The sequence below is a fragment of the Vanessa cardui genome, chromosome 28, assembly GCF_905220365.1.
Source record: "Vanessa cardui chromosome 28, ilVanCard2.1, whole genome shotgun sequence".
NCBI classification, from domain to species: domain Eukaryota; kingdom Metazoa; phylum Arthropoda; class Insecta; order Lepidoptera; family Nymphalidae; genus Vanessa; species Vanessa cardui.
In genome coordinates, this window is record NC_061150.1 from 6,428,266 (window position 1) to 6,455,685 (window position 27,420).

The 27,420-nt window shown below is 34.6% G+C and overlaps 3 protein-coding genes across 3 annotated transcripts in view; 2 read left to right on the forward strand and 1 right to left on the reverse strand.

Moving 5' to 3' along the window:
* Positions 1–654: 654 nt before the first annotated feature.
* LOC124541511 lies at positions 655–5,672 on the forward strand. The gene is made up of 4 exons (XM_047119427.1): positions 655–817; positions 929–1,814; positions 1,892–5,290; positions 5,631–5,672. Exons 1-4 carry the CDS (start codon positions 810–812, stop codon positions 5,670–5,672), a joined length of 4,335 nt encoding a protein of 1,444 aa, XP_046975383.1. The 5' UTR covers positions 655–809.
* Positions 5,673–11,626: 5,954 nt separating this feature from the next.
* Positions 11,627–13,874, forward strand: LOC124541712 (NADH dehydrogenase [ubiquinone] 1 beta subcomplex subunit 9-like). The gene is made up of 3 exons (XM_047119648.1): positions 11,627–11,755; positions 13,250–13,395; positions 13,696–13,874. The coding sequence occupies exons 1-3, from the start codon at positions 11,661–11,663 to the stop codon at positions 13,872–13,874; spliced, it is 420 nt and encodes a 139-aa protein (XP_046975604.1). The 5' UTR covers positions 11,627–11,660.
* A 6,074-nt stretch (positions 13,875–19,948) lies between these two features.
* The window catches only part of LOC124541513 (protein tramtrack, alpha isoform-like), a 131,668-nt gene continuing 124,196 nt past the window's right edge, over positions 19,949–27,420 (reverse strand). Inside the window, exons 15-18 of the mRNA XM_047119428.1 lie at positions 24,309–24,457; positions 22,088–22,179; positions 20,938–21,037; positions 19,949–20,356 (exon numbers count right to left, since the gene is read on the reverse strand). Coding sequence (XP_046975384.1) covers positions 20,169–20,356; positions 20,938–21,037; positions 22,088–22,179; positions 24,309–24,457 — 529 coding nt within the window. The 3' untranslated portion in view covers positions 19,949–20,168. The remainder of the gene's footprint in view (positions 20,357–20,937; positions 21,038–22,087; positions 22,180–24,308; positions 24,458–27,420) is intronic.

A 27,420-nucleotide genomic window follows, 5' to 3' on the forward strand; every position in this document is an offset into this window, starting at 1 on the left:
TGAGGGCGGAATAACAGTCGTGTCGGCCGAAACGTGTGGCTGAGTCATGGAAAATTGGGTCCAATGAATCGAGCATATATGATCTATTTACTGCATTTTTAAGCTATTGCATAGCTTCTATCGCAGGCCTTGAGCGCGGGGACTAAATCCAGAAATTCCGTAACGAAAAAACCTCACGCTCCCCACTCCGACGGGCACGGAGGTGTGGCTTGAAGGCCGTGCATCGTCTAACGTCGTGTCAGTTCGGCAGTCTTCGACACGGCGCTGTGTGTCGTGCGATTAGACGTATTGTACGACTTTACGGAACTCGCCCGAATCGAGACGAGCTGCTCCGAAATCGGACGAATACATAATCAGCTGTTTGTGAGAAAGTATATAGGTGTATAAGTATTTATCTACAACAGTGAACGGCTGTACTTGTAAAATTTGTGTATAAAGTGTTTTGAATATGAATGAACAAAGTGCATTTATTATTAATGAAGAAAGTCACGAAAAAATAGTGAAAGAAGACGAGTGAGTACTCTATATACATACATTTTATTATTATCACAAATGCAGTATTAATTCTAAATTGAAAATATAATACTGCTATAAAGATAACCTCAATTATTTATACCTAGATATTTTCGTTTTATAGAGAAGAAAGGCGTAAAGAGCTAAAAAGAAAAAAGACTAATGCACGTCAAAGGGCATATTATCAGCGTCAGAAAGATTTGAAAAAAAATGCAGGAATAATAAAAAAAACAGTACCAAAATCAAATGCTGAACGTCAAAGGAAATTTCGTCAACATAATGCAGAAAAATCTTACATGGATATGTAAGTTGATTTAATAATATTATTTCTTATTTATTTTTATCTATCTACAAACAAATTGTAATATATGCTTCAATATTATTTAATTTAAGGATTGTATCATTTTTTTTACAGAAAAAGACGAAAATTGTGCAGTAATGAAGACAATATCGTGCGATGTAGCGCTGTTGAAAATATAGAAAATGTAACGCTACAAGAAAATCAATTTCACAGCCAACAACTTCATATTTATGAACAGCGTAATGAATGCATTACTCCTGAAGTTATTCTACACAGAAACACAGCAATTCCTGGCGATGGTAATTGTCTATTCCACTCGCTCATAAGTGTTTTGCAACTTAATATTGAGAGTTGTGACTTGAGAAATCAGTTGCGCGATTCACCCTATTTAAACTCCTGCCACAATCCGCAAGAAGCATATAACATTCTATCCAGCAGTAATGGTTACGGAGATTTGGATTGTTTGTACTTATTCTCTAAAATGTACAATCAAAATATTTGTGTACATTATTGTTTTTACAACATAACTACAACGAATGAAGACACTATCTTTTGTCATTTTAAAGCGAATGATACACAAAACTGGATTCATCTTCATCTTCGTGAACAACATTTCACACCTTTTTATGAAGTATCAGATTTATTGGAGACAGTACAAGACGCTACCCAAAATGAAGCCCATGTTGATGCCAATATTGAACTATTGCGTGATAATTACGATGAAGATCCTACAGAAGATAACCATAACAATCATGGAAATGAAATTGGGATTGATAGAGAAGATCGAATTGGTGAAAATAATACGGATTTCATTGATGATGATACTATTCCAGTTTATACAAATTATCGTAAACACAGTACAAGTCATATTGATTTTTATAACGAATTTACGAGTAATTCATTCGGTCATTCTTGTATTATTTGCGACAGACTATGGTGGAAAGGAGACTTGAAAAAGTCGACCAGTAAACATGAAAGTATTTTGAAAACAATACTACAGGTAATTTCATTTCTTAATTATTCACTTTATATTTTTTTCTTTCTATATCTTGATAATACGAACTTGATTTTTTTTAGAATTACATACCTGGTGAAATTGTTCAAGTCTGCTCTACGTGTTATACATCTCTGCAGAAAGAAAGAATTCCTCTCATGTCAACCTACAATGGTTTTGCATATCCGAAACTTCCATCACATTTACCAACGTTAAACCTTATCGAGCAACGGTTGATTTCCCCGAGAATACCGTTCATGCAGATTCGTAGACTGAGACACGTTAATGGTCAGTACGGTATTTATGGCCAGATAATTAATGTACCTGTTGAAGTTAATACAATGGTGAAACAATTGCCAAGAAACATTGAAGATGACCATTGCTTTTATGTGCATTTGAAAAAGAAGTTGATTCACAAAACTAGTTATGTCCACGGGCTTATAAATAAGAGCCATATTAAAGAGTGGTTGTCGTATTTAGTATCTACGCCTCTTTATATTTATCATGACATTAAAATCGATGAATCTTTTTTCACGGGCAATGAACGTACTTCGCAATTGAATATGGATGAAATAAGTGAACATGTGCCAATTGAAGACAATTTAGTTGCGCAGCAACAAACTCTTTTGTGGAATGATGATTATTTTTTGAGTATAGCACCCGGTGAATATAACAGGCCAATCAGTATTTTAATGGATGAACATGCGGAAGAACTATCTTTTCCGACAATCTACGGCGGTCAGTTTCGAACATACAGAGATGGTGTTATTGTTACTCCGTTCATGCAAGCTACCAGCGAACTTCGGCGTACTGATAGGCGTGCTACTGACCCACAACACCTTTTATACATCGCTGCTAAAATCATGAGGTTGAGAGTTAGTAAATGTGTCAATGTTGCGTTTAAGCATGTTGGACAAGGTACTTCAATTACAAAAGAGACCATTCAATCTGAAGAATATATAAATAATTGTTTAGAAACAAATCTCGCATTTCTTCGCTGCATACCAAATTCTGCTTGGTTTTGGTCAGATCGCAAAAAAGATGTTTTTGCAATGATCAGGCAATTAGGGCCACCAACTACTTTTATGACTCTCAGCGCCAATGAAACTGGCTGGGAAAATTTATTGAAATTATTGTACAAATTAAAAAACGAGGGAACGGAAATTTCAGGTGAGTTATTAGCAGAAATGAGTTATGTGCATAAAGCTCAACTTGTGAATGAAGATGCCGTAACTTGTGCAATCTATTTCAATAAAATGGTAAATTGTCTGTTAAAAATTTTGCAATCAAAGAAAAGAAATTCATTCGGAAAATATAGAGTAATACATTATTTCAAAAGAATAGAATTTCAACATCGTGGTAGCCCACATGCTCATATTCTTCTTTGGTTGGACAATGTTCCTGAAGATTTATCAAGTAATGATCCCGAAGTAATTAAATTAATCGACGAATTAGTTTCTGTGTCAGCGTCAGAGGCGTCTGGAAATATAAAACTAGTAACACACAAACACACATTCACGTGTTATAAAAAAATGGATCCTAATAAAAAACAAGAATGTCGATTTGGTGCACCATTTATGCCAACAAAAAAAACTATTAATTTGATACCTATGAAAAACACTGATCCCGATTACTCAGAAGCACTTTTCAAAGAATATAAGGAACGATTTAAGTTTATAAAAAATAATCTCGAAAATATTGACTACACAGATTTTGATGAATTTTACTCGCATAATGGTATTATTTCTGATGATCATTACTACGATATTATTCGTGCTGGTATCAGTAGACCAAAATTATTCTATAAAAGGACACCAGCCGAAAAATGGCACAACACTTTTAATCCATTCGTATTACATCATTTGAAATCCAACATGGATTTTCAGATTATACTAGATGAATATGCTTGTGCAACATATGTTGTTGAATATGTCAATAAGCATAATAGAGGGATAAGTAATTTGCAAAGACAAATAATTGACATAATGGACGAGCATCCAGAATTCGACATTGTCGATATCACGAAAAAAATGAGTATTGACATACTTCAGTCTGTTGAAATGCCGGCACAAGAAGCTGCTTGGTATTTATTAAGAGAACCTATGGCTAAGTCATCGGTGGTGACAGTCTACATTCCAACGGTATTTCCTACTGAACGCGCAAGAATTAGAAAATCTATGAAGGAGCTTGAAGCGTTAGATGATGATTGTACGAACGTTTGGAAAGAGAATTGGCTTGATAAATATGAGAAACGACCTGAAGAACTCCGCGATGTTACGTTAGCACAATTCGTTGCAAAATATTACCTAAATACAAAGGGGACTTACACTAAAAGAGACACTGCAAAAATAATAAGATACAGGAACTACGATATGGCTGACAATTACAACGATTACAGGCGTGAGATGGTTCTGTTGCATGTTCCTTTTCAAAGTGAAGAAAATGATATTATTGCTGAAAATAAGTTCATTCAAATATACGAGGACAACAAAGATACGATATTAGAACGTAGGAAAGAATTTGAATCAAATTTGGACATAGAGAAAACTTTAGAAATTTGTAGACAGTTGTGCCGAGAAAACTATGAAGAACAAGAAGACGAAGAATTATTAAGAGCGGTTGATATATTGCATGAAAGAGATCCTTATGACTTATTGCTACGCGATCCAAACTCAACTGCTAACGTTGATTTACAAAATGCATCTCTGCATAAACTTGGCGCTGTAGCTAAAAAAAGAGAAAATTTAATGGATTATCAACAATTCTATAATTTAATGCGGATGGCCAATGATCAACAAAGAGATATTCTTATGACTATAATCCATCATTTACAAACTTCAATTCAAGAACCGTTTCAAATTTTTTTTACGGGACCAGCAGGTACGGGAAAATCATTCGTTATCAAACTGATTATGGAAATTTACAATAGGTACACTGATAATGATGGTTACTGCAATGCCTATATTACATGTGCTTCAACCGGCAAAGCTGCCGTGGCCATTGACGGTACAACTGTTCATACAGCGCTGAAAATTTCTCTTTCAAAACTTTTGCCTCTATCATCAGAAACGTTGCAATTGTACAGATCTCTCTTCAGATATGTCAGAGTACTGATCATTGATGAAATTAGCATGGTTAGTGCTGAACTTCTACATAAAATCGATAATCGTCTAAAACAAATAACAGGCAAAAACACAGATTTCGGAAGTATAGATGTTATTTTGATCGGAGATTTACGGCAATTGCCACCAGTAAGATCGACACCAATTTACAAGACGATCAGAACCAGCATGATTGGGCCGCATTTATGGAGAAAATTAAAATTTTATCAACTCACCACAGTAATGAGACAAGCTAATGTTGCATTTTCACAAGTTTTGACAAAAATAGGTAATGGAGATGTACTAGATGAGCATGAGTTTCAACTTATTGAATCGAGATTTTTCAAAAAAGAGGATGTTGCTACATTATGTCCTGATGGAGTTCGTTTATTTTTTAAAAATGAAGATGTTGCCGCCTGTAACAATTTGATTTTAAGCCAATGTGAAAACAAAGTTCTTTCAGTGTCCGTAGACGTCATTATTGGCGCTAAAAGTGCTGAGCAAGAAGCTAATTTTAGACTTAAATTACATAAAAAATCTGTTATTGACACTGGAGGACTGCCTTATCACATTACTTTTGTCGTTGGAAAACATTATGTTATTACAACTAACATCGACGTTTCTGATGGTTTGTGCAATGGTGCTGTTGGGAAATTGGTACATCTAGAATTTGATGAAAGTAACACATTAATAAGAGTTTGGCTAGAGTTTTGTGGTTCAGATAAAGTGGGTAGAAAAAAAAGGCAAAAAGCAGCCGCTCTAGCAGTGCAAAACAGAGTTGGCAATCTCGCTGTTCCCATTGAATTACGAACAGCAAATATTTCATTAACATCGGATAGAAAATGTATAGCCAAACGCAAACATTTTCCATTAACTTCAGCTCTTGCTCTAACTATACATAAGTCGCAAGGTGGAACTTTTGACGAAATAGTATATGAGTATAGTAAAGCACATTCTCAGGAACTCGTTTATGTTGCGCTCTCTCGGGTGACTAATATTGAAAAATTGTATATCACGACAAAAAACGATAATTCTACATTCAGGTTTTATCATAATCGAAAGCAAGCTGCATCGACTGTATCTTTGTTGCAAGAATTCAAAAGACTGTCTTTAAATAGTGTTGAGACGATAGCTCAAAGTGTATTAGATTTTATTAGTAATAGAAATGGCATTTCAATAATGACTTTCAACTGCCAAAGTCTAAATAGTCATAAATACGATTTACAAGATTCAGTTACGAGACAAACAAATGTGTTACTTCTTACCGAAACTTGCATGACCCATGATAATCCGATTGAAATACCTAATTTTAATTGTATTGTTCACTTCAAACGAGATACTGTTTCAAAAGGTGGGGTAGCTATTTACCAAAATGAAAATGATATTACTAATATTATGACTCCGAATATTGAAATAAATATTGCACACGTTAGCGATGTTAATGTTAGGCGCTCAGTTGTTGGAGATATTTGTGCGTGCTTATGCAAACTTAGAAATGGCCTACAAATAGTTATGGTAGCAATTTACATTTCTCCGAATCCAAAATTGGACGAGGTAGAGCATTTTATTCATCGCACTTTACTGGAGTATACTGAAGAAGGGTCGAAAATACTTGGCACAAATGGTAATAAATTTCCACTTATCTTGGCTGGCGATTTCAACATTAACTTCGCTGATAAAAAATCAGAGCGGTTGACAACTTTTTTATCAAAAACATTGAATTTAAAAGTGAATAATAATCCACAAGAGTCCACAACGAAATATGGGACCACCATTGACGCAGTATTTTCTAGGTATTTAGAGGATATTAAGTCACAAACTTATGTTTCTTATTTTAGTTATCATAAACCTATAGTTTCAATGATAAATATTCCTGAATAAGCAACAGCTACTGTAAGATAATAAAACCCACATGTATTGTAAAATAATAAAAAATATTTTAAACAATATTAACTTTTTATTTATTTAATAAAAGAAAAATTTGTTTCCCTATCCGTCACCACGCTCAAAAAGTGTAACTTGAATTAATATCAAAGAAAAAGAAATATTGTATGAATAAAATAAAAATAAAAAATAAATAATTATAATTGCATAAGTTGATACAGAATGCTATGCAATAGCTTTACCGCGGCAGTCCCCGAGTGCCACACGTATTTTTTTTTTTAAACTTTTAACAGCTATCAGAGATTGCTTCAACTGCTGTGTTACCGCTATATTGATAAATGATCGTCAAGAGACTGTCAAAAGCGCGTTAATAAGATTCTATTTAATAAAGATTTTGAGAACAGAAATTGTATCAGTTTAATAAATGGATATCTGAAAAAGTTGATTTCGACGATCCAATATCCAAAAAGACTCGTCGTAACCAAATATATCAAAAACTAGTAGTGAAACCGCGCTACCTCATTAGAAAACTGCAAATAGAGATAGACATATTATTTCCTCCAGTTCAAGATCAACAAGAACCAAAATCATCACGGAAAAATAGGGAAAGAAATACTCGTAATCCTAGACAATCCTGTGGCTTTATTTTTTACACCCGCAGTCCGGATCATTTCATTCACAGCCTGTACATTTTCCACTACTGGGCTAATGCCTCTTCTCCCTTTGAGAATAAGGTTTGGAGCATATTTCAACACATTGCTGCGGGTGGTGTATAGGAATTCTTCATCAACCTGTATTGAAACTGAAAAACCAGACTAGCATTTGAAACGAAGCTGTAAAATAAATCAATCAACTAAAAGACAATTTGACTTAAAAACAGACCAAGCAGTTCCATCCATTTAGGGCTCGTCATTAGTGTAATGTATTGCTTCGCTGAGCAGCGAGGCTTACTGCCTACTTTAAAAATGTGTACGTACCGTAAGAAACCCATGAAATTAATTGAAACTACAAGTCATGGTTAAGTGCGCAAGTTTTCTTGTAGAAAAGACAAATGCGGTACGAAATCCTACAGTAGGGCATTGGGAACATGGTTCGAAAATTCAAGATTGCCACTACCATAGATATTCCAGGTAACTTATTTATTCAGTGAGAATTTCACATATGAATCGGCAAGAAAGGAGGCCAAACATTGGAGAGAAACTATAGTATTTCAAGCTACGATTGCTGACTGGTACAGCTACTGCCGGTAAGCAATCGTAGTATATTATTTGGAGAAAGAAGAAAGTCTTGAAAAAATTGGAGGCCCAGGAAAATTGTTCAGAAAGGCACCACAATACATACTGATTTTTGGAAAGGTTATGATTGCTTCCCTGAACAGGGCTATACAATTGTCGCAAATTAACGTTTGGCAATGATGCACCAGAACGAAAAATACCCATTCCATGGGACAGGCGTGCAAGAAAAAAAATAGGCCGACTTTGGCTATGACAACTTTGGCCTAAATAGTTTTGAATTGCCTATACTAGCTTCTCCTTAATGCTTTGCACTCATCTTTAAATCACCCTGTATACAAAGAAAAGTTAACCATAGCGACGCCGTCAAAAAATTTGTTGCACAAGACGGGCTCCATACACAAAGAATAGAAAGTCACTGGAGAGTAATGAAGAGATATTCAAAAGAAAATTATAAAGGAAAATTCACAGAATAGTTAATAGTTAGTAAATAGCAATATTCAGCATAAAAATCTTTCATTTTAATTGAATATATTTTATGATTGCTCTCTACAAACGCTTCAGTAGAAAGGCTAATTCAATGATGAACAAATTGTGGCCATCTGAGAAAACCCGGTTACAAATTCCAGTTCTAGATATAATGTTGATATAAAAAATACAACAAGAGTTCCATTATTACATAAAATTAACACATTCATTTGTTAAAAAACAAATCCAAAGATGCCGACGACGTCAACTCTGTTGTTGTGTTTGTTGTTTCACTGTTTACAATACAAAGAAACTGTCCAAATATTGACTCCAACTTTTAGTAATAGAAACCGTCCAAAAAATCAACTCAAACATTTAGTGATAAGCAACGCTGATATTTTCCAATACTATAATTTTAATTGAAATCTTTAGAGCTGACGGAGCAACTGAGACCGAAAAAGCTAGAACACTGAAAGAAAAAAGGTAGACTTCCACAACATCTAGGTTCTAAACTTGATATCATCAAACCAACAATATTAGGGTTTTACACAATATTTGACTGTTGTATCTTAAGCGAAACCACAAAGCAAGTTAATATCAAGCAATTATCACACAGCTAAACCAACAACTCCTATTATATATCCCAACAAGATAAAAACAGTAAACTGGCAACAATGTTCCATTTAATCTTGCTGTCGATGCACTCACTGGCCTCCTGCTTTTAATAAGGGAATCTGATATGAGAGTTGTAGATGCATAAGCTGTATATACAATATTGGGACTGAACCACAAGTACTGTTTCTTGTTACATTTGTAACAAATGAATGAATATTCAATGAAGTCTTTTACGATAATTAATGAAAGACAAACTCCATTAAGACTTAGATGTATATACAATAATACAGATAATTAATTTAATTGTAAATAATGTGATTCGCCATATAATTAAACCATTTTACAACATTTAAAAAAACAAACATGTGTCAAAGCGATCGTGCTGTAATTTTCTTTTGTTCTTTTTCGATTACTTTTGCGAACGAGACAAGTTGTAATAACTTTGCATGAATATCAATATCATACTAGTTTTTGAAGTAAATTTTTCTTTTAATTGAGTTCTGTATCGGACTCCAGTGTCTAAGTAAGAGACACCTTGAAATCTGAGAGATCTGCTCGCACATCATCAAACATAGTATTATCACATAGGATGATACAGAACTATTTGTACTGACTGCACTGAAACCATAAATTTCCCGATGATATATGTAGAAATAACCCTCAGCCAACAAATAGATATTGATTGTTTGAAAACTTTGTTAAAGAAATTATCTTTATGAAATAAGACACCTCTGTAAAACCATTGCTTCATATTTTAACCAACCAGCATTAGAAAAGCTTGACTCAATACTACAAACTGTCATAAGGAGCTCATTCTTTAACCATATATAAATATATAATTTCAACCAATGACCAGACGTTCACAATTCAAAAATATTATGAAATAAACCTTTGTGAGACAATTGTTTTGTATATCAACCAACCAGCAATAGAGGAGCTTGATTCAACAAGCTGAAAACCCTTAAATGTAACCATTATTTTACTATATATATACTTTAGATTGTGTTCCAACGCAGGAAAAAATCAAGCACATTTATTGTGAATACTAACATCATGGTAATTGTAGTTTATTGGTAGGCAACTATGCCAGTTTCTTGTCAGATCTTCTCACTGGAGGTTGCTCGCAGAAACAGCAGTATAATTAAAATACAGATGCTTCAAAAATGCTTTTAACCAAAAATAATACACTTGATTGATATATTATATGTTATTTACTTTTTAATTGTGAAATTTATAGACAATTAATACCATCTCATTCTCTGAGCATAAATATCACAGTAGTTCAGTCTTAACAGCCAGTAATACTATAAATCAGTGTTTCTTATTTATATACACTGAAGGTATACAGACTGGCATTATACTACTCCGCCATTACGCATTGCAGCCATAAAACCTTTCAAATCAATCAAATCAAATCACTATGACAACAACACAGGAAACAATTCGCTATCTCTCTTGAAATTTCACTAGCCTTTTCACCTTTCAAAACAGAATAGAACAATATTCAATTGTGTTTAGCGATAAAATAAGTACGACACAGACACGCTAGCGAAAACCAGATTATTGATTTTTCGTTTGCACAACGAAAAGAAAATACCACGTTCAAGTATCCTATGAGCAATCACGAACTCGCTGATCACTGTTGCTTATATTTGCAATTGTTTTAAATTATTACAGATTACTTACCTTTCAAATAATTCGTAACATGATACACTTTCTTTTTTTGATAAGAATGAAATAATATTTTAGGAACATATTTTAGACTAGATATTAATTCTAACTTTTATAAAAACCCGATTTAATATTAATTATTGATTATTACAAAGAAAAAAATATATTCGGCAATTACTCGTAGGTCCTCCATTTTAAAAAAGCAACGGATTTCAGGTGATTTTAATGCAACCGTTTTTTTTTCGAATGCTTTAAGTAACGCTGTGCTCTCCGAAGCTACAGACGGCACAGATTCACAGAATATACAGATACAACAATAAAATAAACAATTGTTCTAATGCAGAATGCATAACTTGCAATATTCCGACGGTGAGTATTGAGTAATGACAAATCGACATGACAACACCCTATTCATATTACCAGTAATACCATAACTAAAAATGGGTGTAATCCGCATAAATTAATAAAGACTATTGTTTAATTATTAAGGATTTTATCTTATTATGAATATCAGTATTGAAATTAATCAAGTCAGAGCGTTTTTTAAGTAAAAAATAAATTGTTACATAAAAAAAATATTGTGGTGAGCTTACACTAGTTTGTACCAATTTTTGTGTCCGTCGAAAATTATTATTAATTTAAACAACATTTGTAAAATTTAACGTGAACAATTTTATGTATTTTTTAGTATTCATCCTTAAAATATTATGTAATATATAATCTAGTATAGTAAATTAGTTAGGACACCTTGTACATTCCTTTTATGCTGTATAATAGTTTAATTGATCATTAATCGAAAAAGGTTTTAGTCCGATATTGCCGATTTAAAAAAAACTGTCGTTTATTAAGTCAATTGATAAATTATTATTATAATTAGAAAAATGGTTTACGCTCCCGAATTACGTACCCATGCACAAAATGTTTGCACACTTTATAAAAAGGCGATGAGGCAAGTGGAGTCTTATTACTGCGCGAGGTAATTTATTATTTATTTATTTTTCCGGACCATACTCATGATAGTCATATGGGATCAAGAGGTTATTGATACACTATACATATGAATGTTGAAATGCTACTGACTGTTTTATAATGAAATTATATAGTCTTACAGGATATATCTAAGCATAAGTTATCTGTTAATTGTAAGCTAAAGTTATTTTGATTAATTGTTAAAGGATAACTCTCGATATTAATTAATGAGTTTTTTTTTTTTGTAATGTTGCCCAGTGCTCGGCAGTGAAGGAAAACATCGTAAGGAAACCTACATTTGTCTAGTGTCATAGAAATTCTGCCACATGTGTATTCCACTAACTCGCATTGGAACAGCGTGATGGAATATGTTCCAAACCCTCTCCTTAATGGAAGAGGAGGTCTTAGCCCAGCAGTGGATAATTAGAGGCTGTTACTTTAAAATTTATAATAGATTTACCTACAATAGTACTTTTGAATTTAACACAATAGTATTCTACACTGTTTAATTGCCAGAATCATATCATAATTATAGTTAAGATAAAATTAGAAAGTAATGTCCAACGATAAAACATTTTTCTTAAATTTCTCGTGGCATGAAAGGCCCTGTGCTATCTGTTCTATAACATCTGTTTTCTATCTCCACACCGAAGTACGGGTCCTTTCAAACACACAAGGGAATATTATGTTTAGCTTTCATTTTCGCTGTCTATACTCGACATCGGATTAGTCAATAGAAATAGGCTATTTGATAATGCGAAAAATAAACTGTGAATTATTGTAATCAGCGTATGAGTTTAAAAATGGTTATTTACTAACGAAAGTTGAAAATAATACTTAATTTATTCAAAAATCCATAAATAAAAATGCATTTTTTCAAACGTTTGTCACGTGACACATAACGCTCCTGATTGGCCGGGCTTATGATGATGTCACTTTTTTGTTAACCTAGCTTTTTTACTATATGTACCACAGAATAAAATACAAGAAAGTGACGTCACAGACTCCATTGTAGCGCAATATTGTCCCAGTAGCGTTTTTGCGCGCTATTTATATATGGAATTTTTAATATGATATTTTTCGGTAAACATGTACTAGAAATAAAAACACAACTTTTACTGGGTTCCTTAACTTCTACTAAATAATATAAAATGGATTTTAAAAACCAGCCAAATAGCCTTTTCTCGGATATGACGTCGTAAAAATACAATTGTTAAAAAGTAATTTTGAGAGCCGAGGTGGCCCAGTGGTTAGACGCGTGCATCTTAACCGATTTCTGGTTCAAAATCAGGCAAGCACCACTGCATATTCATGTGCTTGATTTGTGTTTAAATATGGCGAGGAAACCTGCATGTGTCCAATATCATAAGAAAGTCTTCCACATGTGTTGTTCCACTAACCCGCATTGGGCCAGCGTGGTGGAATTTGTTTCAAACCTTCTTCTCAAAGTGAGACCTTAGCCCAGCAGTGGGAAATTTAGAGGCTGTTGATGTTTGTACAGAAATGTGGTTCGTTACCAACAAGTTATCCTCCGGAGTCGTTTTGATGCAAACAAATCTGTGACCGACGGAAAGGACCAACGCCGTCTATACCGCGTCGGATTACACGAACTCTTCATGACACAGCATCCCGTGCCGATTGCTAAATGTAAGTATGGGATAGTTACTGTACTGTACTCATCGGCGATATCCAAATTTTGTGACATGTCAACTATTATTTTGAATATTTGGATTACATATCGAATTGCAACAATTTTTTTTTTTTTGGTATAGGGTCGCAGGCGAGCGTATGGGCCACCTGTAAGTGGTCACCATCACCCATAGACAATGACGCTGTAAGAAATATTAGCTATTCCTTACATCGTCAATGTGCCACCAACCTTGGGAACTAAGATATTATGTCCCTTGTGCCTGTATTTATAAAATAAATGTATTCCATGTGTTCCAGTTCCAAGGTCAATAGGTATAGCCGGGGGCGTTGCCTACGCTCGCGTGGTCCAGCCACCGGACTGGGTCCTAGATTACTGGCATCCGTTGGAGAAGGCTCAGTATCCGGAGTATTTCAAGCGACGAGAAACGAGGAAATGCCAATACATTGACAAATGGGAGAAGGGGGAATTAATGTAATTGTTTTTATTTACCATTTTTCTGGTTCTTTTAAATGTTTATATGAATTAAATGGAATTTAATTTATGGAAAGGTAGTCTTTGTACACTCACGATCCCAAAAACCACTCACTTCCGGATGTCAATTCTTACTGGTCTGCGGTAATTGAAATAAAAATGCCAATACCATTCCAAAAATGCCAATATTATATGTATATATTTGGGTCTGCGTCGTTTTGCTGCTGGTCCTATTGGCCTTTCCAGCATCCTATGATATCGTAGTATCTCGGCTGTTACCAGTACAAACATGTTAAGTACAGTTAGCAAAAAAAAAGAAAAACTATTTACGAGAAGGTTCTAGAAATAGCCCCGGATTAAAGGGCAACAAAAACATCTTTTAAAAGACAATAAAAGAACAGTCTGATTATATCTTTTATTTTTAAATTCGCCTAACAGGTAGTAGTTATTTATTTTGTTACATTTTAAAGCAAAGAAAGCGATTCGGGTACAGTCTGAAAAACAAGTACGATACAATAAATTTTAATTGCAAAATCAACTCACAGTCGCTAGTTTAAAGAAATTAATTTTATGATGATTTATTGAATCGTATATTATATGCATCCCCTTTCCCCACCTAAAAGAACTCGAGGAGAGAGTTTTGACCATCAGAGTTTGTACATAAACATATCTGTTGCCAATATATGTTATATTACGATTAGATATTTGGTCCAAAGGTTGGATCATAAATACTTTTAACATTCCATAAACAAGATAATTCGATAAAGTCTTCATCATTTAATTAAGACACTGTAATATTAGTTCGTATGATTTTAAAAATGTTCGTTACTTATCGATACACAAAAATTGCCAACAATTAAATTGTAAACAAACCAAAAGCGTTTCACTGTGGGTTGATATATTAACAGACAATAAGCTGGCAATACATACGTTCCAAAACAAGTTAAAACATCATACTAATGTACAGTCAGAGTGAGAAAACCTCCGTCAGTTTTCAAATTCCTTTATCAATTATTAAACTCTTACTACATTTTGCCAAACATCAAATCGTTGCGACGCAATATGTCATTCTCGATCGGTGAAGCAGATTATCGCTCATACTGAGCACACGAAAATAGATCTTAAGCTGACGAACCTTTTCTTACCCCAACTGTACACTGTACAAAAACAAAGTTGCCAACATAAAAAAAAAATTAAAATTTTGACAGAAAACAATGATATTGATCGCTAATATAATGATATCAATTTAAAGAGTGACCCGATCGCTTCTCTGTCAACTAAAAAAAGTAACATATTTGCGACTCTTATTAATATACGTAATATAATCTAAAAATAATGAGTTTTGATTACACATTAGCTAACAATTACAAGACATTCCTTACACGTTCTTCTAAATGAGAATTATTCGCCGAAATTTTCAATTATTCAACGAAACTTCCAAAATATTACCAAAAAGACAAAAATGTGGCAACAATTCTCATTTACAAAAACAATAATAAAACTATCCACCGCCTTTGGAATTGTCTTTTCAATTAAATTGCAAATGGCAACACCGTTCAAGGCCATTGATTGTTGATTTCCATATAACAACTTACTGTTTAAAAAAAGTTCAATAAAAGAAAACAATACATATCTCCATTTCGTTCTCGCATCCGTAATATTGACGCGAAGAACAGAGACAAAATATGTATTATTAAAAAAAAACATTTTTCATATTTATTTCTGAACGTTTTAGTATCATTAAAATAATGAGCAGATCTTTCAAATTTTCAGCTCTATGGCATATGATCATAGATCTAAAAATTAAAAAAAAAAAACGTGTCCAAAAGACAAACCTCCGCGCGGTGTTTTATAATAAATAAACAATATAAAATACCTATGAGTAACAATGAACGTAACTTAGACAATAAATTATAAGGACAATTTGGTACAAGCATCCAATTGAATTTGGATAAGAATAATAAAAAAAAACATATATATATCTTATATATTAATTATATATACACTAAAAAGGGTGGGTCTTAACATACAGCGTCATAACATATAACCCAATCGCGCCCAGCTAGGACGTGATTATTTAGAGATTTCAAAGGAATATTTATAAAATTAATAATAGAAAAAAAAAACATCATTTCATCTTACAATACGCCTCGTTTTAACTTATTAGTTATTTTAATCTCTTTCAAATAAAATACACATAAACGCCTTTTATGATCACCCTCTCTAAACTAAGTATAAACACACATTCATTAAACAAAATCAACAACAACAAAAAAAAAAGACCAAATCTAAAATATTGTTCCATACAAAAGTACTAGCATTTATTTTTTAATTTTGAAAAAATGAAAAAAAAAACATTTAAAAATCGAACATTATCGATTTCCACAACACTACTTATATTTATTAAAACTAAATAAATCTTAGTATAACATTATATATAAATAAAATAAAAAAAAAATCGTAACTTACTTTAGTATATTCAGCCGGATATCAACAGATAATATTTAATATATTTAATTAATAATAATAATAAAAAAATCTATAAAGTTGGACAAATAGAGGAACGAGAAAAAACTTTTTATTTTTTTAATTATATTATTTATAATTATAAATCTTATATGAACTAACCGACGGTATTCTTATTATATATATATTTGATATACAACTATGCTATAAAAAATTAATGGTTAAACTTTTTTCATATATTTTTTTTTATATTTTTTAAATCTATACTAAAAAATATCCCTCTTCATGTGTGGAAATAAATGGAATTTCTTATAATTCATTTACATTGATTTCATTTATTTTACAGTTAAATGTAATTCAGTCACACACCACATGATTTTACTTACACGAAATATAATAACAATAAGTAAAAATATATAGTTTTTTTTTTAATTACATTTATTAAACGACAACAGATTTATATGAAGTCTGAGAAATAAAAAATAAAAAAACGCACGCCTTCATTTAAAATGGTATCATTTAATAAATATACGTACGTCATTTATCAATAATTTTGGTCGGCTATAATATATTTACAGGGAATACTATTTATAAACGTATTGTTTTAAAAGTTAAAAGACTTTCAGAATTTAAACAAAAAATAACTGTCAAACTGACATTCCACGATATTCGAACAATAGTAGAGATATTGGTACAGTACGACACAACTCAGATGTAGCAACGGCGAATTCAATAAAACCGATCACTGCCGATTTACACAACCAACAGAAACAGCTCCCTATCGCGCCACTCGACGCTATTCGTCGCTATAGATTCCCGCGTCAGTTCGACCCGAGACAGCGAGTGCGTGTAAATCGACGCGTCAAATTGAACATATTGGGTCATGTGATATTACAAGTTATTGCGTTTGCGTAAAGATCATATTCGCATGAGAAATAGATATTGATAATTTGGGATAGCGTACTCAATTCGGATGTGATCGGCTTTACGAATTTTGCCGATGTGATCTAAGTTGTGTCGTACTATACTATAAAACGTCGTTTTCTTATTATCGCCACGTGTTTTACAAATAATAGGCCAATACAGACAAAAATTCACAAAGAATAATATAGTAAAAGGATTTAACCGTTAAGGATATAGAATACCAGTGGTAACACTTGGGAGATCGATCCGGTGTATAATGTGATCTCCTTGATGGGAAAGGAGGCTTTAGCCCAGCAGTGGAAAAAAACCAGGCTCTTACTGCTACTGTTAATATGTACAGATTATTAAACAAAAAGAAAATAATTTGTATTACATATGAAAATTAAATTGTTTTTAAAAAGAATCCTGGCAACACTGCTCATTTTTAATCTATGAATTGGTACTTATTTCCTTACATAAAGGTAGCTTAGCTTAAAAAAGCACATATTCCACCAGTATATATATGTATTTGGTCATAATTGTTTTGACAATTGAAAATAAGAAAACAGCTTCGTTTAACTTGTTACAAGCTCCCTCCCCTACCCAATATATGGGGGTAAAACCGTATCTCTATTAAGAGGTTATAGCGGTGTTACCTTAAAGAAATAACTAAATACAGTTAGACAGAGAGCTGAGATGGCCGCGTGGTTAGAACGCGTGCATCTTAACCGATGATTGCGGGTTCAAACCCAGGCAAGCACCACTATATATATGATGTACTTAATTTGTCTTTATGAATCTCGTGCTCGGTAAAGGAAAACATCGTGAGGAAACCTGCATGTGTCTAATTTCATCGAAATTCTGCCACATGTGCATTCCAGCAACCCGAATTGGAACAGCGTGGCGGAATATGTACCAAAACCTCTCTTAATGGAATAGTAGGCCTTAGCCCAGCAGTGGGAAATTTACAGGCTGTTACATTTTTTTAAACTTTAGTTAGACAGAAATAACAATTACATTTCAAAATAATTCCACTGGCTTCTAAACACTTAAACGGTTTTATAATCCAATTTATAATAAGAAATAACTAATACAGTTCATTTTAAACGAATTTGTACCGTCACAAAAGTCATGTTACAGTTATAATAGTAAAGCTTTCGTTAAATTCAGTGGAATCTTTCATTATAATGATAATGATAATGATAAAAATATTAGGAGACAATATATGTCATTCTCAATGATGATTGAAAGGGCTTACTCAATGGAATATTAGCTATAAGAAATATTGATCATTTCTTATATTGTATAGTAGTCGCCCGCGTTTAAGTGAGTTGATTTTCATGTGTCAGGCAAGAAAGTAACTTATGACCTTTCTAGGAGGTCAACTTTGTTTCATAGTGAATTTCATCAAATTCGGTTCAGCGGTTCGGTTGTGAAAGAGCGACAGACATACAGAGTTACTTTCACATTTATATTAGTATATTGTATCTTTAATGGATTAGGTAAACTTATTCCTTCAAACCGGAACAAACCAGTTTTGCTGTTTTTTGGATGTGAATTGTTATAACAAAGCTTTACATTTTAAAATATTAGTGAATTTATACAACATCTGATCGCTCTCTCCGAATAAAAGCTTGGAACTTTACTTTGAATTTGTAATACACAATATGAAACGAGCGAGATAGAAAATATATTAAAATATTTGAGTTAGAAAGAGACAGAACTCTTTGTGTAAAGATAGACTTCTACGTCTCAGTTCTATAAAGAAAAATATACTCTTATGAGTATAGTACGACACAACTTAGATGTAGCATCGGCAATTTCAATAGAACCGTTTACTGCCGTTACACAACCAACAGAACAGCTCCCTATCGCGCCACTCGACGCTATTCGTCGCTATAGATTCCCGCGTCAGTTCGACCCGAGACAGCGAGTGCGTGTAAAGCGACGCGTCAAATTGACGAATATATTAGGTCATACGATATTACAAGTTATTACGTTTGTATAAAGATCATATTCACATAAGAAATAAATATTGATAATTTGGGATAGCGTGCTCAATTCGGATGTGATCGGTTTTACGAATTTTGCCGATGCGACCTAAGTTGCGTCGTACAATACTTGTGTCAAGTATGTAATAGTGTAATGCGATTCCAATAGATGGCGCTGATCGATAATTTTCAATTTCTGAATCACGCAGGCAAGATCTTTGGTACCGAGTACATATAAGTTATAAAAAAAAATTATACAATTCAATAAAATTTTAACAATAATAATATACAAATAATGGATAGTATAGTTAACGAAATCTTTGTTCGTAATAGTTAATCCAATTATACAGGATGTTTAATTCTCTATACAAATTAAGATTTTAGTAATCTTGTCACATTTCGATCTGATTCGCAGACCTTCGATTCCAATCGCAGGAGAACCGACTTTGACCTTGGAATGGCGCGCTGTCATTGGTCGATATCGAAACCATAAACAACACTCATTGGCGCTTTGAATGTCAGTTTTTCACAAAAAAATCCAAGTTTATTCATTACATTAGTTAACAAAGATCTATTTTTAAACAATAATAATAAATATGAGACAACATCACATACATCAATCTGATCCCAATGTAAGTAGCTAACGCACTTGTGTTATGGAAATCAGGCGTAACGATACCACAAACACCCAGACCCGAGGCAACATAGAAAACTAATGATAATCTACATCGACTCGGCCGGGAAACCGGTGTACACGCTCGACCATGGAGGTCGTCAAATTATTTGTAGCCAATATATCTATCTTTGGTCCTCCTGAGATTGGAATATACAACATATATAAACATATAGCGTTAAGATAGCGTGACGATCTTCACTTAACACAAATTAAAATAAAAACAATGAGTCTAAACAAATGTGTAACCTGCCTACCGGCCGTGTCACGAGTCCGCCTTGCCGTGGCGCGCCGCCACGATGGTGAGGTCGGGCCGCGTCCGCATCAGCTGCGAGGGCGAGGGCACCGGCGAGGGCTGCGGGGAGGGGGGCGGCGCGGGCGACGGGGACGCCGGCGCCTCCGAGCCGCGCAGGGACTCCAGGCTGGCCACGCGGATCGATGGCCATTTGCCGCCTGAAAAATTACCATATATTATATCTTTAATAAATATTAATTTAAATAATTGTATTAACTAACATGACTGTATTTTTTTTTAATGTTGAAAAAGATTAACTAGAGTATAGTAGGAAACAAATTAGATGTAGCATCGGAAAATGCAATGGAATGATAATAAAACCGTTTACTGCCGATTTACACGACCAATAGAAATAGCTCCCTATCGCGCCATTCGACGCTATTCGTCGCTATAGATTCACGCGTCAGAGAAAGCGAGTGCATGTAAGTTGACGTGTCAAATTGACGAATATATTAGGTCATATGATATTACAAGTTATTACCTTTATGCAAAGATCATATTCGCATGAGAAATAAATATTGTTAATTTGGGATAGCGTACTCAATTCGGATGTGATCGGTTTTACGAATTTCACTCGCACAAAACACACTCGCTGTCTCGGGTCGAACTGACGCGGGAATCTATAGCGACGAATAGCTTCGAGTGGCGCGATAGGGAGCTGCTTCTATTGGTTGTGAATCGGGAGTAATTTGTGTCGTACTGTACATTAATATCACATTAAATTCATAAAGTAACTCACTGCAAGCGGGCTGGCTGTGTTTGTCCTGCGTCGTGATTACCGTCGCCGGTATGGGGTCGTCGTCAGCCAGGCTGCCTACCATGACCTTCTTGCCTGGCACCTGTAATTTAAAACCAAAACATTTTACTCGCACACAGATAACACTTTAAAAAACCTCTTAGCTTTCAAAACGCGATAGCGATAAGTTAGTTTTCCTCTCATTTTGGGAGATCCTTTAGAGAGTTTAATCGTTGTCAATAAAGAAAATCCGACATGTACTATTTGTGTTTATTTTAAAGAACTCCATATAAGAATATACCACAAGTATATTAAAAAACTAAAACAATGTAATTTATAGCAAAAAATTACAACTATAACCTCAAATAAGAAATCATAACAGGAGTGACGTCACTGAACGCTGTTATACTCTACGCTTAAATTTGTGGACACATTTGTGCTCTAGATATAATCATGGACATCGTACAAATAGTCATCCTCTATACATACATTCATATATAATTGTATTTAACTAATATGACTGTATTTTTAAATGTTGAAAAAGATTAACTACTGACTTTCTTGCCGGTTCTCCCCGCTAGAATCTACTTTCCGAACCGGTGGTAGCTTCACTTAATTGTTGACGATTCAAAAGTACTTGTAAAAGCCTACTTGAATAAAGTTTATTTTGATTTTGATTAGTTTGTTTGATACTAATTCACGCCTAATTACTAAGTCGATTTTGATAAAATTTGTAACGAAAACTTTAACTCCAAGGATTCACCACCAACTCAGAGACTAGTCGAATATAATGAAAGTAATTAGCTAAAAATAAATGATGGATGATGAATGGTAATAAGGATGCGTGGCCCAGTGGTTAGAACGCGTGCATCTTAACCGATGATTGCGTGTTCAAACCCAGGCAAGCACCGCTGATTCATGTGCTTAATTTGTCTTTATAATTCATCTCGTGCTCAGCGGTGAAGGAAAACATCGTGAGGAAACCTGCATGTGACAAATTTCATAGAAATTCTGGCACATGTGTATTCCACCAAGTCGCATTGGAACAGCGTGGGATATGTTCCAAAACCTTCTCCTCAAAGGGAGAGGAGGCCTTTAGCCCAGCAGTGGGAATTTACAGGCTGTTGTTGTTGTTGTTGTTGTTGTGTCTCACCTTGTCGGGTTTGCGCGGCTTGACGGCGGTGGTGTAGGTGCGCGCACGCAGTTTGAGCGACGGGTCCACTTCGATGGGTACGGGTTCGAAGTCTGCTGGACAAAGTTACAAGTCATAAGCTGTTGTATGGGATCTATTTATAAATAAATAAATAAATAAATACGAGACAACATCACATACATTACTCAGATCCCAATGTAAGTAGCTAAAGCACTTGTGTTGTGGAAGATCAGAAGTAACGATACAACAAACACCCAGACCCAAGACAACATAGAAAACTAATGGTAATCTACATCGACTCGGCCGGGAATCGAACCCGGGAACTCAGATTGGCGTACCCATGAAAACCGGTGTACACACCACTCGACCACGGAGGTCTTCATCTTGTTTTTTAGTTTACATTGATATAAATATTATTTTCATTCGCTTATAAAAGAGAAAAATAAAATTTGTTGCTGCAATATTAACATAATAGGCTATTTGACAATGCGGAAAATAAATTGTGAATTATTGTAATCAGTGTAAACTATGAGTTTAAAAATGGTTATTTACTAACGAAAGTTAAAAATAATACTTAATTTATTCAAAAACCCATAAATGAAAATGCAAATTTTCAAAAGTTTGTCACGTGACACAAAACGCTCCTAATCGGTCGGGCTTATGATGAAGTCACTTTCTTGTAAACTTTGCTTTTCTACTATATGTTACAGATTAAAATACAGCAAAGTGACGTCACCGACCCCATTGCAGCGCCATATTGTCGAAGTAGCGTTATCGCGCGATATTTAAATATGGAATATTTCGGTAAATATGTACTAGAAATAAAAAACACAACTTTTACTGGGTTCCTTAACTTCTACTAAATAATATAAAATAGATTTTAAAAACCAGTCAAATAGCCTATTAGTAATTAGTGCCAACGTTAGAGCTGAGATGGCCGCGTTAGAACGCGTGCATCTTAACAGATGACTACGGGTTCAAACCCACGCGAGCACCACTGAAAATTCATTTAATTAATTTGCGTGCTCGGCGGTGAAGGAAAACATCGTGAGGAAACCTGCACGTGTCTAATTTCATCGAAATTCCGCCACATGTGTATTCCAGCAACTCGCATTGGAACAGCGTGCTGGAATATGTTCCTCCTCAAAGGGAGATGAGGCATTAGCCCAGCGGTGGGAAATTTACAGGCTGTTTTGTGCCTACGTTGAATCTGAGACTGTATACATTTTTTGTTGACGGTACTTCTAGGTAGAGTGTATATTTTAAGCCGGTAGTAACTTTATATTAAATACAATTCTGTAAAAATATTCAAAAGGGGTTGTAATGGCCTACTTGGTAGAGTATATTTGGATTTTGATTATTTATCTTGTAAACTGTTAAGATGTAATATAAAGATAGATAATACTTGGTGGTAGGGCTGTTTATCCGTCTGGGTAGGTACCACCCACTCATCAGATACTCTACCGCTAAACAACAGTACTCAGTATTGTTGTGTTCCGGTTTGAAGGCTAAGCCAGTGTAACTACAGGCACAAGGGACATAGCATCTTAGTTCCCAAGGTTGGTGGTACATTGACGATGTAAGGAATAGTTAATATTTCTTACAGCGTCATTGTCTATGGGTGATGTTGACCACTTACTATCAGGTGGCCCATATGCTCGTCCGCCAACCTATACCATAAAAATAAAAAGATTATGTGGTTCTTCATCCTCCTGCCCTTATCCCAATTTTATTCGGGGTCGGCGCAGCATGTTTTCACCTTCCACACTTCTCTGTCAGACGTCATCTCACAAGTAACATTCTCTCTAACCATATCGTCTTTCACACAGTCCATCCATCGTTTCCTTTGTCGTCCTCTACCCCTATATCCATCCACATCCGTGCTCAAGGCCTTCCTCACAATATGTTCCTCATTCCTTTACACAACACGCCCATACCATGATAGCCGCCTTCCACATAACTTCTCGGCTATCGGTGTCACTTTCAACCTTCCTCTTATGTACTCAATCCTTACTGTATGTGTAACGCGATACACCACACATTCCTCTCAGCATTCTCATCTCCGCAACATGCAATTGTCTTTGGTTATGGTAACCTACAATATAACATACAAACAACTCCTAATTCCACTTAACATAAAATACAATAACAATTATCATAGATACTTGACAATCAAAATGCAACTCTATTTCGAGTGCACAAAGTCGCAATTCCAACTCACCCTTGTCGGAGACGTCGGCGACGTAGGCGGCGAGGTTGGCGGGGTTGACGCCGAGCGCGAGGGCCGCGGCTTCGATTCCCAGGTCGCCACGCTGTAGCCGGTCAAGGATCTCCGACGGGCCCTTCGCTTGCCAGAAGTCGCGAGCGGTACTGGAAAAAAAATATTTAAGTTTTAATCTATACATATAATAAAATTAGGAGAGAGGGCGCTACTTAGCCACGCAAAGTATCGGCTCCGCACTAATTTGTGAATTAAATATATAAACAGGTGAAATTCGGCGTAAAAACTAAGTGCAGTGTAAACATAAATAAAGGACTTGTAACATATACTGTGGACAAAGCACCAAAACTATTGAATAATCATCAAAATACAAGCAAAACAGTGCAGTGAAATAACGGTATTACTATTCTGCCAGTGACTTTTATGCGCAAAAAAGCAGATCCCCAGAACCTACGAAAGACAGTACATAATCCAACAGTGAAATTATTCAACAACAAAGTGAAAAATAAATTCCAACCAACAATATTAATGATTTTGCAATAACATAAGAATGACACATCAATATCGATCGAGGTAATAACGCCATCTAGAGGATATACTGAAAACTCTCATAGCTCGAGGTAGCCAGTCGTTAGCAATCTCCAATTCAACGTCTGCGTACTAGTACCTAACCATACTAGAGGGCAGCACAAGTATCAAATCAAAAGTATCTTACCAATCGAATACATAACAACGTGCAAACCATGGAAGAAGTAATGAATATGCTCAAAAGAATACAAAGCGAACTTAATGAACAAAAATTGACCATTGTGCAATCAGCAGACAACGTTACGCAACAAGTTACGCATAACATAAATCTCAAACTAGAAGAAAAATTCAAAATAATGGAAGAAAAATACAATAATCTAGAAGAAAAGCTAGAAAACCAGGAGAAAAGATTATACTTTCTAGAGAAGCAGTCAAGACAAAGAAACATCGTTATATTCGGTTTAGCGGAGACGGAAACATCCTATGAAAACTTAGAAGAAAATATCATAAATTTTATAAAACGCTACTTTTCTATAGAGCTAGAGAGCAGGGATGTACAAGAATTTAGGAGAATAGGGAAGAAAGGAGAAAAACCTCGACCGATTACTGTGACATTTACTACATTAGGCACAAAAATAAGAATTTATAAACGAAGGAAAACTTTAAAAAACACTGATTATTATATAAATGAAGACTTTCCACAACACGTTTTAGAAAAAAGAAAGGAATTAATAGAACAAATGAAAATAGAAAGAGAGAAAGGAAATTATGCCACTATCAGGTATGATAAATTAATAATACGCAGTAGTAACGCAGATGCATCAGGCAATAAGAAAAGAACCCTACCAACATCGCCGGGTGAAAAGGATCCTACAGGCACTATACAAGTCACACAAGTAAATAAAAAGAACAAAATTCAGACAAAACAAGGACTACATAGACCGTCAAATTCATCAGAAGGAGTAGTTAAACCAGGAATACTTAATTATCTATACAACAAAAACCCTGGAAACCCATCAAACGAACAAATAAATAAAACCATAACACAATAGCAATTACCGCCCCCCTCTCACATGAACAGCACGACAAATACACAAACAATGAATAAAAAACATCTTCCAAGCCGGTTGGTCACCGAGGAAGATCACGACCAAAACCCTCCAGAGATAACAAAAACAAACAGCACAATAAACGGTCATCAGAATACCTTATACATTATAACATACAATGTTAAAACTATGTCGACATACTCTCGACTTTTGGAACTATCAGAGAGCTTGAAAAATATAAAGTTTGACATTATTGGTCTATCAGAAATTAGAAAACTCGGAAATAAAATTGAAGAACACGGCGAGTTTATTTTATATTACATTGGAGAAACGCCTGGATTGTACGGAGTAGGATTTATTGTCAAAAAATATCTAAAACGATACATCATAAGCTTCTCAGGACTATCAGAAAGAGTAGCGTTGTTAAGGATGAATATCAATAACTTAGAATTAAGCATTATTCAAGTTTACGCTCCAACGGAGGCATCGAGCGACGAGGAGCTGGAATTTTTCTACAGTACTGTCGACAAAGCTATAAAACTCTCAGATAACAATATTATAGTCATGGGAGATTTTAACGCCAAAATAGGACAAACCGATCCTAACGAAGTCTCTACCGGCAACCATGGATACGGAGACAGAAACTGCAGAGGAGGTAGACTCATTGATTTTGCACACGAGAATAATCTGTATATCATGAACACCTTTTTCAAAAAAAATAGCAAACAAAGATGGACCTGGAGATCTCCTAATGGCATAATAAAAAACGAAATAGACTACATCTTGACAACTCTACATAAAAACATATGCAATATACAGATTTTAAACATCACTTACCCCTCGGATCACAGACCTGTGAGAGCGACTCTAAACATTCTTCCCATAGCAAAAAGTCGGTGTAAATTTGGCCAATGCCCCAGATCCCAATTAAAAAACGAAGAAGAAGTACAAGCCTACAAACAAGCGTTGAATAGTTGCATAACAAACCTACTCAAGAACTGGAGGAACGAAGACACTGTTCAAATTCACTACGACAATATTATAAAAGCAATAGACACCAGCCTAAAAAAAGCTTACAAGATTTCACCCAGTATAACTCCAGTGGAAAACCAGGCATTATCAGCACGCACAAAAACGTTAATTTACAGAAGACAAGAATTACAAAAGACAAAACCAAAATCAAGAGCCACGAAAAACGAACTAGAGGCACTCTACAAACTCATTAGTAAATGTATCTACTTAGACTACAAGGCATACCGCACTAGAATCTTCGAAAAACATCTTAATACTACGAACAGCGTCAAGAAGGCATACAAGGAACTAAGAACGCACAAACTATGGATTGAAGAGTTGAAAAACGAAACAAAAAATACCCAAAATAGAAAAGAAATACTGAACATAGCAACAAAGTTCTATATGAAACTATATACAGCATCGAGTCAATATGCATATGATTTACCAGACACAAACAGAGGAGAGCCAAGAGCAAACATCGAAGATTCTGAAGTTATTAAAGGGATTAAAACACTAAAAAC

Bases quoted from the DNA above. Each gene is read 5' to 3' on its own strand.
- LOC124541712 (XM_047119648.1), top strand. From the start codon at position 11,661: ATGGTTTACGCTCCCGAATTACGTACCCATGCACAAAATGTTTGCACA. The intron at 11,756-13,249 runs GTAATTTATTAT...ATGTTTGTACAG, and splicing joins GAGTCTTATTACTGCGCGAG to AAATGTGGTTCGTTACCAAC. The intron at 13,396-13,695 runs GTAAGTATGGGA...CATGTGTTCCAG, and splicing joins TCCCGTGCCGATTGCTAAAT to TTCCAAGGTCAATAGGTATA.
- LOC124541511 (XM_047119427.1), top strand. The intron at 1,815-1,891 runs GTAATTTCATTT...GATTTTTTTTAG, and splicing joins TTTTGAAAACAATACTACAG to AATTACATACCTGGTGAAAT. The intron at 5,291-5,630 runs GTTCGTTTATTT...TTTGTGGTTCAG, and splicing joins CTACATTATGTCCTGATGGA to ATAAAGTGGGTAGAAAAAAA.